This window comes from Hibiscus syriacus, unplaced genomic scaffold, assembly GCF_006381635.1.
Source record: "Hibiscus syriacus cultivar Baekdansim isolate YM2019G1 unplaced genomic scaffold, ASM638163v2 tig00111817_pilon, whole genome shotgun sequence".
Taxonomy (NCBI): domain Eukaryota; kingdom Viridiplantae; phylum Streptophyta; class Magnoliopsida; order Malvales; family Malvaceae; genus Hibiscus; species Hibiscus syriacus.
Window position 1 is genome coordinate 1 of NW_024063188.1, and position 18523 is coordinate 18523.

Genomic DNA, 18523 nt, shown 5'->3' on the forward strand with positions numbered 1-18523 from the left:
TTCAAACATTTACAGATTAATTTTAATAAAATATATATTTAAATTTCAAATTTCAAAAATCAATACATCTAATTAAACAAATGTTACTCTCTGTAGACTTAATAGCCTATAAATACCAGACAATTTTTTCACATTTTTTCATTTGTTATTTTAGAGAAAAAATCCTTACGAATTTTCTCTAAAAAGATAGCTACCGCGCGGACGTATCGAAGACATGTATTTCCATGAGCCACAAGCCTTAACCTTGACCACAACCACGAGCACGAGCACGAACCGAGAAGAGACGGACTGACGACAACGACAATGCACGAGAAGCTCCCTTTGTTCTCTATCACTCAACAAGGGAGTGGAGAATGAAAACCTTAAATACCCAATCTCAATTTATTTCCCACTCTATGTGGGATTGAGCATTACTAACATTCTGTTGGGCTCGATGAAGCTCGTTCGGTCAATTGAAATATGCCAAGAGAGGGTTAATTGGATTTTTAAAATTTAGGGAGTAAGGAGTATAAAGATAGAAAAATTTGCACAATGCTTTATAGTGGTTCAACTTCCTCAATAAAGTCTACATCCACTACCTAAGTTCATAGCTTAGAATTTTCCAACAAATCCAATAATTTGTTCTTTCTTTTCAAGGATAAAGAGATAACCTTTACAAACTCCATACAAACTCCCTAGTTTTTCAAATGATTAGATAGAACCAAAAACCCCATTTACAAAGGAATATAATTGTAAACAAGAAAAACTCTAAAAAGGAAGGTGTTTACAAATTAAAGATTACAAAAACACAAATATTTACAAGAGAAAGAAAAATAAGATTGAAGAACTTTTCTCTTGTGTTTGATTGCTTGAATAGGTGTTGTTCACATTCTTCAAGTCTCCTCAACTTGTTTTTGTATGTTGCAATGAGTTACTAGCCATTTATAGTCGTTTAGTAAGGTTTGGAGCTGTTGGAAGACTTTCCACACATAAAGTTTCAAAACTTCGCGGAAAGTTTTTAAACTCTTCAAAAGAGTCGTTAGAAAAATTTGACCATTGGACACAAAGTATCGAAACTTTAGGTAAAGTTTCAAAACTCTTGAAATAGTTTCGAAGCTCTTGAAAAGTATCGAAACTTTTCAGGAAACTATCTTGGAAAGTTTTGAAACTCTTGTAGAAGTTTCGAAACTTCTGGTCATACTCATTTTAAGGTTTTGATTGGACTTTGAATTATTTTGATGAAAACTTTGAATAAATTCAATTTAGTCCTGAAAAATTAACTCTTATTTGTTATATCAAATTATATGTTCTACACATTCTGTCATTAATGCGAAAGAAATCTTCTGAAACTCAAAAACAATCTTTCCAGAAGAGCAATAGTGAGATTAGTTGCTTAAGCACTAGTGAACGTATCTTGAACTAGTACATAGTGATAATAAAAAATCATTCTCTTAGACAAATGAAACTATTCTTGAACTTTCTAAGATAGGATTAAACTCATAACACACAACTAACCCCTTCATCCACTTAAGTCCTCGATATGTAAGATATATATATACAAAAGTATATATTTGGCCATCTTACCTCATGATTCTAGTAAGTGTGCTAGAAAAATGGCCCAACATTTTTCATAGAAGATGGCTAACCCTTCTAACTTACGAAGGTTATTTCATCAGGTTTATCTCGACATAAACTATCTTTAACATGACTATGAAATATTTAAAGAGCTTATACAACAACTCAACCTCACAGAGGGTATGGTGACTTTCTTCAAGTTCATTATAAATGAACCTCCCAAACTCTGGGATAAGAAGTCATTAAGAATAAATATTCAACCTCTTTAGTCGGTGAATTCAACATGTCATTCTCACTAGGACCATCCAAACTTTGGATTTGAATCATTAAGAGTTTTTCATAAAACTCAACATTTTTTCTAGCGGCAAGTTCATCTTGTCCTTCTCAATTAGGACTATCCACTCAACTCTGGGTTATGAACATATTAAGAATAAATATTTATTCAAAATTGGTAAATTCATTAAGTCTTTCTCATTAAGACCACCCAAAGCCTAGGCTATGAATTTATTAAGAGCAATTAAGCTCAACCTGGGCATGTACATTATTCGTCATAGGGATAGATTAATAAGTGTACACTATGAGTCTTTATGTGGTTTTGTTTGACCACATTGAACTTAGATAACTAAGTTGGGTATCCACCATGAATTCCTCAACCAATGGGCTTTAGACCCATCCCCCTCGACGAATCTAGGACTAGCTTCCAGCTTAACCCTTTGGTAAGCTGATCTGTTAGGTTCTTTTTAGACTTCACATACTCTAAGGAGAGTACTCTATTCCTTATTAAGTGTCTAACAAATTCAAGCCTTATGCGAATGTGTCTTTTCTTACCATTGTAAACTTGGTTCTTCGCCACACATATCATAGCTTACTAATAACACAATAAGAAAACATAAGGAGTCGATCTTCCCCACAATGGAATTTCAACTAATAAATTTATGAGCCACTTGGCTTCTTACCCATCTAAGTCAAGAGCTATAAACTCTGACTCCATAGTGGAATGAGCAATACAAGTTTGCTTTGCATATTTCCACGAGATTGCTGCTCCACCCAAAGTAAAAACATACCCGCTGTAAAGCTTACCTCATCATTGCCAGAAACCTAGTTGGTATCACAATATCCTTCCAGTACCGTAGGATAACCAACAAACTCAAGTTTCCAATCCATTATACCCTTAAGATACTTGAGTAAGCACCTAAGAGCAAATCAGTGCTCACTACTTAGATTATGGGTATATCTACTAAGTATGCTCACAATATAGGCAATATAAGGTTGAATATAGTTCATTAAAAACATTAGGCTCCCGGTCACTTTAGCATATTCAGTTTGGGAAACACTACTTCCTTTATTCTTAAAGAGATGTATGCTAGGTTCATAAGGAGTTCGAACAGGGACGACATCAAAATTGTTAAATTTATTAAACACTTTTTCAATATAGTGTGCTTGAATCAAAGAAAATCCCTTTTTAATTTTGGTAACTTTGACTTCTAAGATTACATCGACTTCTCCCAAATCCATCATCTCAAACTTAGTGGACAAGAAATCTTTTGTTTTGTTAATGGACTCAATGTTGTTATTGAAAATTAGCATGTCATCAACATATAAAATTATGATGATACAATCAGCACCAAACATCCTCGAATACACGCATACATCTGAACCATTCAAAACAAAACCAAAACTAAGAATATTTATATGGAATTTCTCATACCACTATTTAGGAGCTTGCTTGAGGCCATAAAGCAACTTTTTAAGTCTGCATACTTTGTCTTCCATGCCAGGCACCTCGAAACCAAGAGGTTGTTCTATATAGATCTCCTCATCTAAGTTTTTGTTCAGAAATGTAGTATTTACATCCATTTGATGTACTTGCAACTTGTGAATGGAGGCTAAAGAAAATAATGTCCGAATCGTTGATATTTTCGTTATGGGAGAGTAGGTATCAAAAAAGTCTATACTGAATTTTTAAGTGAACCATTTGAAAACTAACCTTGCCTTGTACCTCTGAATAGAACCATATGACCTTAGTTTCTTCCAAAAGACCCATTTGTTGTTGATAATTCTAAATCCCCTAGGCAAGTTAACCAATTCTCAAGAATAATTAGACATTATCGATTCTAGTTCATCATTAGCTTTTATAGAAGCTAGCATCGATAGATTGTATAACTTTCTCAAAGGTCTTAGGATCCTCATCTAACAGAAATATTTGAGTTATAGGATCAAAAAGAGAGTCTAAATCATTTATCTTAGAAATAAAGGAAGTTATGAAATCTGGCCCAAAAGAGGTTTCAGTTTTTTGTTTTTTACTTCTTCTAAGTTCGAATTCAATTTCTTGACTAGACCTAGAAGGGATATTGGAAGAAGTGGATGAAATGTTTTCTATTTGTGTTTCTCCATTCAATTTATATTTCTTTAAGGGAAAATAATCTTCGAAGAAAATGACATCTCTCGACTCAAAAATAGAATAGCCTTGTAGAAGCATGAATATGTATGGAACATTGTTTGTAGCATACCCTATGAACACTACATCGACGGTTTTAGGTCCGATGGTGGACTTCTTAAAATATGGCAATCCCACTTTATCCAGACACCCCCACACTTTCAGGTATTATAGATTTTGAGTGTATCATTTCCATAACTCGTATGAAGTATAATCTAATTTCTTTTGAGGTACTCGGTTTAAGATATGATTGACCAATAGAATAGTGTATCCCCACATGTTATTAGATAATCTAAAACTTATCAACAATGAGTTCATCATATCTTTTAAAGTTTATTTTTCCTTTTGGCTATACCATTTTGTTGAGGAAAATAAGGGGCTGAAGTTTCGTGAACTATGTCATTCTTCTCGCACACATCTTTTAAGAAATTTGATCCGTATTCACCACCTCTATCATATCTAAGACGTTTGATTCTCCAATCAAACTAATTATCAACTTTTGCCTTATAAATAAGAAAAAAGTTTTCAACATATTCTTTAGTTCTAAGGAGATAAACCTTTGTGTATCTCGAGTAATCATCTACAAAGGCTATATATTAGTGTTTTCCTCCTTTACTTTCAGTGTTTCTAAAGTCTACTAGATTAATATGAATGAGTTCTAACAATTCAGTCTTTCTCTTAGAAACAGTCTTAAAGTGAGGTTTAACATGCTTGTATTCTACACAAATTTCACATTTGTTAAAACTAGTTATTTCTAGTTTAGGCATAACATTCATTTTCATCAATTTCTTTAAAGCATGAACGTTAACGTGTCATAATCGAGCATGCCACATATCAACAGATTCAACAATATAAGCAGAAGTGGTAGCTTTATTCTCATTAAGTTGAGTTTCTATGACAAATAAACCCCTTTTAAAAAACCTTTTCCTACATAATCTCCGTTTCGGGAAAGTACAAGTTTATCTGCCTAAAAAAACTAACTTAATGCTTGCCTTATTCAAAAGCCAGTGTTAGGATTTTCGGAAGCTTGAATCGACAACCGGAATGGTTTGCAAAGAGGGGTCAGAACGGTTTTGTGTTTAGGGAGTAAGGAGATTGAAAGATAGAGAATTGCACATCGATTTATAGTGGTTCGACTTTCTCAATCAAAGTCTACGTCACTACCTTAGCTCATCACCAAGGATTTTCTAACAAATTCACTAATTTGTTCTTTCTTTTGAGGATAAAGAGTAACCTTACAAACTCCCTAGTTTTTCCGGGATAAACTAGAACATTTCCCTAGCTTTTACACGGGATTAGCTAGAACCTTTCCCCTTTACAAAATGATAAGAAATGTAAACAAGAAAACCTCTCTAAGGTAGGTGTTTACAAGATTGAGCTCACAGGAACAAAATATTTACAAGAGAAAGATGAAATAAGATTGAAAAACTCTTCTCTTGTGTTTGATTACTTGGATAGTTGTTCTCTTACTTCTTCAAGTGTCCTTAGCTTGTATTTATAGCTTGGAATGTGTTTGAAGTCATATCTAGCCGTTGGGGATATTTTGGACCCATTTGGGAATGATTTTTCTGCAAAAATAGGCTGCCCAGAATGGGGGGAATTGGTACCCCTTCATAGGGAATCGATACCCCCTTCATAATATTCAAATATTATGACCGTTGGGCTGATGAACAGTGAGGGAATCGGTACCCTCAAGGGGGGAATCGGTTCCCTCCGAGTAATCTGTTATTTCTCGGAGCCAAACCATGCAAGGGGGAATCTGTACCCGGGGAATCGATACCCCTGGGGGGAATCTGTTCCCCCTGGGGGGGAATCTGTACCCCCTGGACAATCTGATTTTTCTTGAAACCCTTTAAAAAAATATTTTTGGCTCGATTAAGGCTCGAAATACTTTGTAAAATTGTTTTAAAATAGTTTAAGTATAAAACACAATTTTACACTTTAGTAAGGATTAAAATGAACTTTGAAAGACTTGGAGTAATATTTTGATATTCGAATAATTACATCGAATATACTTATAAAATCTTTTGTAAAATCTTAAAATTCATTTAACTTAATTTGTTATATCGAAAAATCAAAATGTTTTCAACAATCTCTCCCTTTTTGATATAACAAAACATTTGAGTAATTTTAAGAATTTGAAATCAAGTTTGAAATTACTCCCCCTTACTTTAACACTTCTCCACTTTAACACCTTCACACTTCTCCCCCTTTTTGTTAAATCAAAAAGACTCTAATCTTTGAAGTTCAAAATAACTTTGGAGAGTAAGTAGTAAATTTGACATTTTAAAAATCATTTGGAAAAAAAAATCAAATCTCCCCCTCAATAAATGCATTCCAAATAAAATTTTTCTTTTAGGATCTTGACACTTAAACAAAATTGAATTTCAACAAAGAATAACAAACATGTTAGTAGCATATGAAATTAAATATATCCAAGACTAAAATACTTTATGCAATACCAATTGTTGAATTTAAGATCATATGCATAAAGTTTTCTAAAAATGTTATGCATTTGAAAATTTTTGATATCAATTATTAGAGGGATATCATTTTTATTTAAACCACATGCATAAACATTTAAATTTAGGTCAATTTTTTTTAAAGATTTATAAAATCAAAGTATTTGAAAAGTTGATATCAATTGGTAGAGAGATATCATTTGCATTAAAACAAATTTTGACCAAAGTTTTATTATGATGAACTAAAAATTCTGAAAAATCATTACAATTTTAAAATGTTCATCATAATCATCTTTTCAACATACATGAGATTAAAACAATGATGCATAATCATTTAAAACCAAAACTCATGCATGCTTAAAATCAAATGAGCAACCAAATAATCCAAAATTAAAAGTATTAAGTTAGAGGTTACCCATTACTTTTTCATGTGTGGCTAGAGCATCTTGAATATCATCATTTTCATCACAATTGCTTCCACACAACTACAAGAGACATTTAAGTAGATTTTGGTATCCAAATTGCTTTGGATCCTTGAACGTTAGTTACAATGCCCCTTGTTCCTTTTGGAACCCATACTTGCCTAATTTTAAAATGTTATCCTTTCTTCAAAGGACAAGTATATTCCATATGACCATGATAATGGCAATGTGAGCATTTTGCCATTTTTAAACATAATAGATTGTTTTTAGAAATTAATTCTTTTTCTTTTTTTTAAGCTTTCAAGCTTAACTTCTAACTCAAAATTTTTCTTTTCTAAATCATTTATTTTGATTTTTGAAAGTTCTAAATCATTTTTCAAAATTTCATTTTGATTTTCAAAATCAACTCTAGCTTTCAAAATCGATTTATTTTCAATTTTGAGTTTTGAAATTAATTTCGTATATTTGGAATTTATGGTCTTAAATCCCAAATACAACCTATTATAAGCATCTTGTAACTCATCAAAAGTAAATGAATTAAATTCATTTGAGTTAGAAGATACCTCGAATTCTTCTTGAGTGGTCATGAGGCATAGGTTGACTACTTCATCTTCATCATTGGAATCATCTTCATCACTCCAAGATGCAACAAATGCCTTCTTCCCCTTTTTCTTTAGAAGAGGACATTCATACATGACATGCCCCTTTCTTTGACAATCGAAACATACCGGGGGACTCTTCTTCTTGGTTGATTCATGTTTCACTTCCTTGGAAATCATGAATCTCTTGAGTTCGTTCAAGAGCTTGACCATCTCTTATTTTTGTTTATCATCGTCTTCACCCACCTCATCACTTGAATCTTGATAGCTTTCATTGATGCCTACGTCCTCATTCTTCTTCTTCTTCTTCTTGTTTTTCTTCTCTTCCCTTTCTTCATCTTCCTTCACCATCATCTCATGAGTGAGAAGGGAACCAATTAGCTCATCAAGAGTGAGAGACTTTAGGTTTCTTGCTTCGATAATGGCTGTCTTCTTTGATTGCCACTCCTTTGGAAGAGAGTAAATCATCTTCCTCACAAGCTTCTCATTTGGGATTACTTCTCCATATCCATTGAGACCGTTGACAATCATAGAGAATCTATCCGTCATAGCTTTGATGTCTTCATCGGGTTTCATCTTGAAGTTCTCGTAGCTATGGTTGAGAAGACTTTTCTTTGATTCCCTCACTTTGTCGGTTCCTTCATGAGTGACTTGGAGCTTATCCCAAATCTCTTTGGCACTGGAATAAGATGAGACTCTTCCATATTCATTTGGGCCGAAAGCACAAAAATATAATATGTATAGCCTTAGAATTAAGCTGAAAATTTTTCTGCTCTTCTCTACTCCAATCGTTGTACTTGCTGGGTGGAAAGGAGTAACCGTCCATGATTGAGTACCAAGCTCCTAGATTGTATGATTGAATGAAGTACATCATCTTATTCTTCCAATGTGCATAATTTGCTCCATTGAAGAAGGGTGGCTTGTTGACCGGTTGTGAATCCATAATAGGATATTCTTCAAGATAATAAGCACCGGAGGAAAAAGTCATTTCTTTTTCGGTTGCGTCGGGAATTGGTAGAGCTTCTTCTAGGATCGTCTCAAGGTGGTAAACCTTCTTAATGAGTTAGGCTCTGATGCCAATTGTTAGGATTTTCAGAAGCTTGAATCGACAATCGGAACGGTTTGCAAAGAGGGGTCGGAACGGTTTTGTGTTTAGGGAGTAAGGAGATTGAAAGATAGAGAATTGCACAACGATTTATAGTGGTTCGACTTTCTCAATCAAAGTCTATGTCCACTACCTTAGCTCCTCACCAAGGATTTTCCAACAAATTCACTAATTTGTTCTTTCTTTTGAGGATAAAGAGTAACCTTACAAACTCCCTAGTTTTTCCGGGATAAACTAGAACCTTTCCCTAGCTTTTACACGGGATTAGCTCGAACCTTTCCCCTTTACAAAAGGATAAGAAATATAAACAAGAAAACCTCTAAGGTAGGTGTTTACAAGATTGAGCTCACAGGAACAAAAATATTTACAAGAGAAAGATGAAATAAGATTAAAAAACTCTTCTCTTGTGTTTGATTACTTGGATAGTTGTTCTCTTACTTCTTCAAGTGTCCTTAGCTTGTATTTATAGCTTGGAATGTGTTTGAAGTCATATCTAGCCATTGGGGATGTTTTGGAGCCGTTTGGCAATGATTTTTCTACAAAAATAGGCTGCCCAGAATGGGGGGAATCGGTACCCCTTCATAGGGAATCGATACCCCTTCATAATATTCAAATATTATGACCGTTGGGCTGATGAATAGTGAGGGAATCGGTACCCTCAAGGGGGGAATCGGTTCCCTCCGAGTAATCTGTTATTTCTCGGAGCCAAACCATGCAGGGGGGAATCTGTACCCGGGGAATCGATACCCCTGGGGGGAATCTGTTCCCGGGGAATCGATACCCCCTGGGGGGAATCTGTTCCCCCTGGGGGGAATCTGTACCCCTGGACAATTTGATTTTTCTTGAAACCCTTTAAAAAAATATATTTTTGGTTCGATTAAGGCTCGAAATACTTTGTAAAATTGTTTTAAAATAGTTTAAGTATAAAACACAATTTTACACTTTAGTAAGGATTAAAATGAACTTTGAAAGAATTGGAGTAATATTTTGATATTCGAATAACTACATCGAATATACTTAGAAAATCTTTTATAAAATCTTAAAATTCATTTAACTTAATTTTTTATATCGAAACATCAAAATGTTTTCAACAGCCCGCCACTTATTAAATTTTTATGCAAGGCAGTTACATACAAAACATTATTTAAGGCTAAAGTTTTACCAGAAGTAATCTTGAGTAAAACTTTGTCTTTACCTAGCACTTCAGAACTGTTGGAGTTCCCAATTTACACTCGTTCACCTCTATTCCCATCCTCGAACTCGATAAAAAAATCTTTCCTTGCGTAGAAGTGTTTGAAAGCGCCGATATCAACCACCCACTCAGAACTGTTCTCCACCAGGTTGACTTCGAAAATCACCACAGCAATGATGTCATCATTATTCCCCACAACATGCATTTTTGGCTTGTTGTTATTCTGGCGGTCTGAGCAGTGTTGGCATTAATAGGCTTCGTGACCTACTATAACGCAAATATATCACTTAAACGTCTTTCCATCAGCTTTGGCCTTTCTTGATTTCTTGAAATTAACATCTTTATGAGGTTTCATCTTTTTGTTCGGATTCCCTCGTTTCACGGTCTTTTTGAACTTAGACCCTGAGGAACCACCAGATTTAACGAAGTTAGATTTAAAAGACGTATTACTAAAGGAACTTTTAACCATATCCTTTAGGCTGTTGGCCTCCTATATTTTCATGTGGCCCATAGTTCATCGAGTGAAATATCTCTCTTATTATGCTTGAAAGAGTTTCGGTAGTCGAACCAGGACTTGGACAATTTTTCGATGAGGACATTAGCTTCAAGTACTTCACACAATTGCATTTCTTCAGTAATGATGTCATCCACCAGATTCTCGTAGTCATGGACTTGATTCATTATGGGCTTATCGTCTTTCATTTCGAATTTGAGACATTCTCCGATAACATATTTCTTTATGCCTGCATCATCAGCACCATACTTCTTCTCCAAAGTGTCCCAGATCGCCTTGACACTTTTTTCTCTAAGGAATATGTCAAACAATTTGTTAGACATGTGGATGAGAAGATGTCCTCGCACCATCTTATTTCCTTCTCGTATTTCTCGGTAGTAGCGACAGTAGCAACACTAGTGACTAAGGCGGCATCATAATAGATCATATCGATAATATCTCCGGTAACTGAGGTGGTTGGTGGAATGGTAGGTGGTAGCTTGAGCAAAACGTAATCCAGGTCAAGCTGCTCGAAGAATATCAGTATTCGCTGGGACCACCTCCGATAATTTTTTTCCATTGAGTGTGTCGAGCTTGGAAAGTTCGGGAATAAACTTACTCAAATGTGATGTCATATTTGCAGTATATGAATTCGTTTCTAAAGTGTTGGTAAAGTTGACTGCAAAATCACATCGTTAATATTTACTGGAAAAAATAAATATAAATAAATATTTGATCTATCGAAACCATGTCGTAGTAAAAACCACTGCCTTATAAACGAATTTGTCTCGATGTGTATAATCGCTCCAATAGGCAGATCATGTCCCGAGGTTAACACGGTGTAAGTACTATCTTTAAACAAATGAAATTGTTGAATTAAGCAGATGAATATGGCTCTCAAAGCGTCTAGATTCATTGTATAGCTCACATACATTTCTAACTCTTGAATTTACTTCTGTAACTCTCGAATTGAGACATAAAATTGGTCAGGTTCATTCTAACATTTTAAAATTTAAATACAAATGTTACTCTCTACAGACTTAGTAGCCTCTAAATACCAAACAAATTCTTTCACATTTTTTCATTTGTTCTTTCAGAGAAAAATTCCTTACGAATTTTCTCTAAAACGAGCACGAGCCGAGAAGGACGACAACGACATAGCACGAAAAACCCCCTTTGTTCTCTACCACGTATCAAGGAAATGAAGAATGAAAACCTTAAATATTGAATCCTAATGTATTTTCATTCTATGTGAGAATGAAAATTACTAACACTAACGTCAGAAGTACCCTGACAAATGTATTCATCCTTCCAATGGTAAACCAGAAAAAGTGAAGTGATAGGGGACAAATATGTATAGTTTTAAGCCTCTGGGATATATTTGCTTGGAAACTGGTGGGGATCCACATGATCTTGTTAAACTAAGATTATGACAACAGATTTTACACCTGTTAGATTTACATAAAGACAATTTCTTTTTCATGTAAAATCATGTTGGGATTCGAAACCATAAAATCGAACCAATTATCATATGATAAAACGCAAAATTAATAGTTAAATTTTGATTTTATTAGTGATTTTTATGGTAATCTGATATATAGAGGAATATTAAAAAAATCAATGGAATTGGAGGGCTTAAAACTAAAGTATGCATGTCTTTATCATATCATATATGCTTTAATGGCAAACATAAACCATGTGTCAAGCAGCTAAAATAACTCCTTCATTAAATGCTTAAATGGCAACACTTGATTGGCTGAGGAAGAAGCAAGAGGATAATCCAGTGTAGAGAAGCGACCTCCATTTGGTTAATAGATGATGGGCTTTTTGGGAGGGTAAATGAAGAACATATTCAACTCCTCCACCCACCACCACCACTTTTCTCTCCCTTTCCCTAAATTTCCTATCTTTACACTTAGCTTCTCCACTCCTCAAAGCCTAAGCCAGCCAAGATAATTATATAACAAAGGGAAATAAACCCTAAAAAGAGTGATGATAGTTGCTTCCTACCATCCAAAATCTTTGCTTCAATCCAACTCTACATAGACGCCAAAGAAAACCCTTTTTTTTTCTGATTTCTTGGCTCTAAATTTGTTGACCCCAATAAAGGGTGGGAAAAGAGCATTATGACCGAAGTACTCCAATCATCCCCATCTCACTTCCCTTCATTTTCAAGCTCTAATGTAAGCACTGTGGAGAATATAATAGCCCAAGGGAGTGATCAAGAAGAAGAAGAGAATAGGCAAGAGGGAGAGCGGAAAGAAAGGGAAAGAGAAGGGGATCAGCTGTCTTTGTTAACGCTTTTAGTGGCTGCTTTTAGGAAGTCTTTGGTTGGGTGTAGCCTTTCTGGAAGTAAAGAGCTTTGTTCAATGGAAATCGGGTTGCCTACCAATTTCAGGCATGTTGCTCATGTGACTTTTGATAGGTTCCATGGATTCCTTGGCTTGCCGGTTGAATTTGAGCCTGAGGTCCCCAGAAGAGCCCCCAGTGCCAGGCAAGTTTATTTATGCAGATTCTTTATTTGTTTCTTTCTTGAAATTTATCATTGAAATTCAAATATGGGGTATCTTTCATGATTGTCAAAGGATTAGTGTTTTTATGAAAGGAATACTAGGAAAAGGTTTATTATTTTTTTCCCTTTCTTCAAACTAAAGTTGTAAAAATCCACCCATTTTAGGAGCTTCAGATGATGATTAGTTTCTTTGAGCCAGAACCAAACAGTTTGCTTCAATTTGATGCAAATTTCTTCCCCCAAAGTTCAAGTCTTTCTCTTCATTGAATTCTTTTTAGCTTGCTGATGGTTTCTATACCTTTTTCTTATATCATTTTGATGAATAAACCTTACATGTAATATATTTATTCTACGTTTGTTTCATTGTGTGTGGCTCTCAGATCAAAGAACAAAGATCAAACTTTAAATTCTATAGTTGAATTCGATTGATTTCATTGAATGTGTGGAAATAAAAATGACCATCTTTTTTTCTGTGATCATAGAATTGGTAAGGTCTTTATCATATCTGTGCCAGTTTTTTTTTCATTGACTAAGGTTCTCTTCTCGCGCAGCGCGAGTGTGTTCGGAGTTTCGACCGAATCTATGCAGCTCTCACTGGACTCTAGAGGGAATAGTGTGCCAACCATACTACTACTGATGCAAAATCATTTATATGCCGGAGGAGGCCTCCAGGTATATGACCATCGATCTTTTCTCTACTGTGGTCTATGGCTATATAATTGCTTGAAGTATCCGGTTTAGTAGTTAATTTCTTATATATATATATATGTTTAGGCAGAAGGAATTTTCAGAATTAATGCTGAGAACAGTCAGGAGGAGTATGTTAGGGAACAACTAAATAGGGCAGCTATACCAGATGGGATAGATGTACATTGCTTGGCGGGTCTTATAAAGGTATTTTCTTTGCTCTTTAATAGCTTTGGCTGTATTCGAGTATTTTGAACATGTTTATATCGGCTCGTAGGTGTCTCTATTTTATTGACGTAATTAAAATATTGAGAATGAACCAAACTATTGAAAGAACTGATTCACGGGCTCAAAATGCTGCCAAGCTATCTGCAAACAATGTTGAGAACTTCTCCTGTTGAATGGATTTTTCAACTCAGTTGTGGTGTTTATGGTTTTGCAGGCTTGGTTTAGGGAACTTCCTAGTGGCGTTTTGGATTCTCTTCCTCCAGAGGAGGTAATGGAAGCCCAGTCAGAAGAAGAGTGTGCTCAGCTTGTAAGGCTTCTTCCTCCGACTGAAGCTGCTCTACTGGATTGGGCAATAAATTTAATGGCTGATGTTGTGCAATTGGAACATTTGAACAAGATGAATGCACGTAATGTCGCGATGGTATTTGCTCCGAACATGACTCAAGTGAGTAAATATATTTCGGTAGTTTTAATTTAAATACACATTTCGAACTCGAACTTCATGCAAATTATCGGTTACTGAGGTTTGAGCCAGTTCGACACTGCTTGTCACAACGATTATTCACTACTGCTGTTTATTGCAGATGTCAGATCCTTTAACTGCATTGATGCATGCAGTCCAGGTGATGAATCTTCTGAAGACACTTATTATTAGAACACTTAAAGAAAGAGAAGATTCTATGATAGACTCTAATCCCGATTCTGGCTCAGAGCCTTCTGATAAGAATGGACAGCAAAGCTCTTGGCAATTACTCGAAGATGCCAATGAGGAGGTAAACGGCGAAAGCGAAGGAGAGAAAGCTTTTGTTGCTGAAGAACCTTCAGTGGAGAGCCCCCCTCACTCTGCTAAAGAGAATTTGACCACCGAAAGTAGCTCTCAGGGTTTCCTGACTACAATCGATAACACTAGTGGTGGAAACCGATCTCTACTCGATAACTGCCCTTGCACGTTAGTGTGTCAAGTGAATTCTTTAGCGAATGGACTCGAAAAAGGCGGTATCGGAAAGAACAGAGTTGATCAATCAAGTGCTTCGAGTCTAAAGAAGGGAACAAAAAAGGGAAATGAAGGATCAATGGGGAATGCAGGAGGTGATGTTAGGAAGAATAAAGGAACAAGGATTGCTGGGCTGATAAATATGAGAGCCGAGCTTTTCGAAGCTTGGAGATGAATGAATGAATGAATGAATGAATGCTTGCATTGTGTAGTCAGATGGGGTGGGAAAATGCCAACTGCTAGTATCTTGTGTTTTGGTTTCTTTTTGTTTTTCCCTTTGGAAATATTGTGTATGTGATTTTGAGTGCAGATTTTTTTCTTTTTTACATTTTCTATGTTCATCATACTTGTTGTTACTGTTCTGAAGCTAATAACATCTTTTCAGCTAATTTTCACTTATTTAAAATTAAAAAAAGGGTACATATCTTTCTGGTCTAATAGATACTAAATTGAACCAAAAGTCAAATTCAAATACCTATTTGAGAAGAAAAAAAAGAACTTAGAAAGACTAAATTGAATCTTAAAACTATACTCAAGCACCAAAATTTATGTTTACCCTAAACGATGATGATGTTACTTAAAAAGCATATATGAGAGTGTTATAGATTTTTAATCGGATTAATGTACCATTTGACCCTTGGACTTAGGTTTTGATGTGCAATTTGGCCTTTTGATTTTAGCTTCAAACTGTAATTTAATTATTGATTTTGATTTTGAATTTGATTTTGAATTTAATCACTTAACTTTTTTAATATAAATTTCTTTAATCAAATATTTAAATTTTATTAAATTAAAACTTTAAATTTTAATACTTTAGATAGTTTTAGTTTACATTTAAAAAAAACTCAATAGCTAAATTATATATTCATGGTTTTAATGTCTTAAAAAAGTCTTTTTTGGACCATTAAAGCAAATAGTTTTATTAATTAGTCCAATATATCATATAGAAGCTTATTTTAGTATCTAAGACATTTGCTAAAGTGTTTAAGGAACATATCACGTTGAGGTGACGAGTTTACTTAAAATATTATTTAAACTCGTCACGTCGAGATGATAAATTCTAATAAAATATAATTTTTTATTAAATTTTATCACATCGAGATAAAAAGTTTTAATAAAAAATGTTTTTATTAAAACTTATTATGAGTTCCAGGTCACTATAACAAATATCATAGATCCTTAAATAAATTACTTTGTGTCGTATTGAACTAAATAATTAGCCCTCCAGTATTGGGCTAAAATTGCCCTTAAAAACATAAACAGCAGTAAGCCCAAAAGAGGAAGATCTGGTCCAGCCAGCCCACCCGTTCTTTATTAACAATAACGCCATTCAATTTCTTAGCAAAAAACCCAAGACATGATTTAATTCTCAAGAATTGTAAATTGTGATTCGCAGTTGTCATTTTTGGTGTTTGCAAGAGCGGTTGGAGATGAATATACGATGCTTTCAGCGGAATTTCTCTGCTGCTTTGCCTCCTCTGGTTCCCTTGCAGCTTCCGTCTCCTATGTAATGATTTATTCCCTTGTTGCTAATTCGTTGATTTCCAATTACAACTTATGGTATATATGCACTCAATTAAAATGCCTTTTTGGGTGATAATCCGTGGGTGCTATATGGTTTTCCAAACTCTTGCATTTCTGCTTAAGTTATATTTTTTTTCTTCAAGGGAAACCCATCTTTGGTACGTATTGCCAGATGAGGTGAAGAGTTGGGGTCTTTTGAATCAGTATTCTGAACTGTTATCCCCATGTGAAAGAGAGGGTGTTAACCGAATGCGTGGAGACCAGCTAAAGAAAAGAGCTCTTCTTGCTCGAGCCTTGGTTCGCACTACCATTGCCAGATGTAGGTTTTCTTATTTTTTTTCCATTTTCTTCTTTTTCTTAGCCTGTTTTATGAAGTGATCAAAGGCAATCAATATATCTGATGACATTTTTATCCATATCATTTTGCCCACTCTTTCTTGGTTAATTGACACTTCAAGCAAAATTACCATATGGTTGGTGCTGCTATGCTTTTTTGTTTAGTCAGAACCAAACAATTTTGTGCAGCTGCGTGCATTGTCAATGATTAAGAAAATTCTAAACAAATACTACCTCGTCTTGTAGTCACCCCAAAGAAAGTAATCATTTTTGTTCAATATATTGCTGATGTATAATCCTAATACTTGATCTGATTTTCCCTTCGACATCTGGAGTTTCAAGCTATTACTTGCAGTTCCGGTCTAGATTCACACTTTCAAACAAAAGCTACAAGTCTTGTCATTATTTTCCAAGTATCTTTTGGCATCATGTGTATTTTGTTTCAGTGGTTTACCACCAATTGCTAATTAACAGTACAATGTGAAGATTTCTATCTGCAAAGAACGTTTTAGGCTGGTATTTCTTTGGGACTCAAGATTTTTTTATTGTCATATGCTTTGCATAGACCACTTACATAGTTTTTGTATTGCTAGATCAGACAAATTCTCAAATGAATCCCAGATCTTTGAAATTTAGGAAGAATTTGTACGGGAAGCCTGAGGTAAGATCCATATTAGATTTGCAGTCCTTTTTTTTCAAGGACATTGGTTTAATATCTGTTGAATTCATATTTTCGGATATCTTTTAATGGTCTTGCTTATCTTGTTATTTGTTCCGTATTGAAATAGGTGGAGTGGCGAGACGAGGACAATTTCAGCCCACTGCCATTGCAGTTTAATCTGTCACACACATCTACTATGATTGCTTGTGGTGTCACTGTAAATGTGCCAGTAAGTCCTATGTGTTGTTTAATTATTGTTGTGAGATTTCACATGCATCTGCTTGCAACAATAGGTATGTGGGTTTTTTGTTTTGAATTTCTATTGCTATGCATACTTAAACTCGGTGGTGTTTGCTTTCAATAATTGTAGATTGGCATTGATATCGAAGAGAAGCAACGAAGGACAAAGAACAATTTAATAGCCTTTGCTCAACGCTATTTTTCGGCTTACGAAGTGAAAGTTTTAACTACTATATCTGACCCTGAAGTTCAGCGTCAGGAGTTTATCAAATTATGGACTCTCAAAGTAATCAAGATACTAATACTAATTTCCGCCTTGAAGCATGACAAATGTAACATGTTTTCATTTTTTTTTCCTTCTAATTGTTCTGCAATCTGATTCTTATTTCCAGGAGGCATATGTAAAAGCATTGGGAAAAGGCTTTTCGGCGGTACCTTTCAAGACCTTCACTATTCGATTTAGGGAAACAACTTTGCGGAACTTTCATCCTCCTGGAAGTTCAGTTTCTGAGGTTTGTACAACTTGGTATATATGGAATATAAATAGATAAATGACATAGTTGAATATGTATGACTGGACTGTATCGGAACTTTTTGATTAACACTGGTCACATTGACAGGCGTCTGATATAATAGTTGAATCATTCGATGACCCCACGAATCCTACAAACAATTGGCAATTCACACTCCTGGAAGTGGCTGGTTCTCACTATGGTGCCATTTGTATCAAAAAGGATAGAACTGCTGGAGGTAAGATTCTGCTAATCGGTGTAATTGTTGTGGAATACATGTTTGCTAAAACGAAAAACATTTTGTTTGTGTGAAGCAAATGAACTGATGAAACTGACCGTTTGGAAAACCGTTCCGTTTGTTGAAGATGTTTGTGTCTCCGGAACCGATGCAGTCGTAGACCTAGGTCGCATAATCGAGCAATAGCAGCAATGCACCGGAATGGCGAAAACTAATGTAACATTATAAAATCCGATGACATTGTAATCTGTATTATTCACAAATACTGTTTTGAGACTTCGAATATAAGAAATTGATGCATTGATTCTAAATCAATCTTCATACTGC

At 34.8% G+C, this 18523-nt stretch overlaps 2 protein-coding genes across 3 annotated transcripts; both read left to right on the forward strand.

Moving 5' to 3' along the window:
* Nucleotides 1–12116: 12116 nt before the first annotated feature.
* On the forward strand, nt 12117–15011 carry LOC120171231 (rho GTPase-activating protein 5-like). 2 transcript variants are annotated; one of them, XM_039178971.1, is made up of 6 exons: nt 12117–12758; nt 13328–13448; nt 13551–13670; nt 13906–14136; nt 14276–14876; nt 14930–15011. In XM_039178971.1, exons 1-5 carry the CDS (start codon nt 12391–12393, stop codon nt 14858–14860), a joined length of 1425 nt encoding a protein of 474 aa, XP_039034902.1. In that variant the 5' UTR covers nt 12117–12390; the 3' UTR covers nt 14861–14876; nt 14930–15011. The 2 variants fall into 2 exon arrangements, with proteins under 2 accessions (XP_039034902.1, XP_039034901.1); XM_039178970.1 differs by having other exon boundaries at nt 14276–15011.
* A 1040-nt stretch (nt 15012–16051) lies between these two features.
* Nucleotides 16052–18484, forward strand: LOC120171232 (4'-phosphopantetheinyl transferase HetI-like). Its single transcript, XM_039178972.1, has 8 exons — nt 16052–16192; nt 16353–16528; nt 17139–17206; nt 17334–17435; nt 17577–17732; nt 17839–17958; nt 18067–18196; nt 18273–18484. The coding sequence occupies exons 1-8, from the start codon at nt 16116–16118 to the stop codon at nt 18380–18382; spliced, it is 939 nt and encodes a 312-aa protein (XP_039034903.1). The 5' UTR covers nt 16052–16115; the 3' UTR covers nt 18383–18484.
* The last annotated feature ends 39 nt before the right edge of the window (nt 18485–18523 follow it).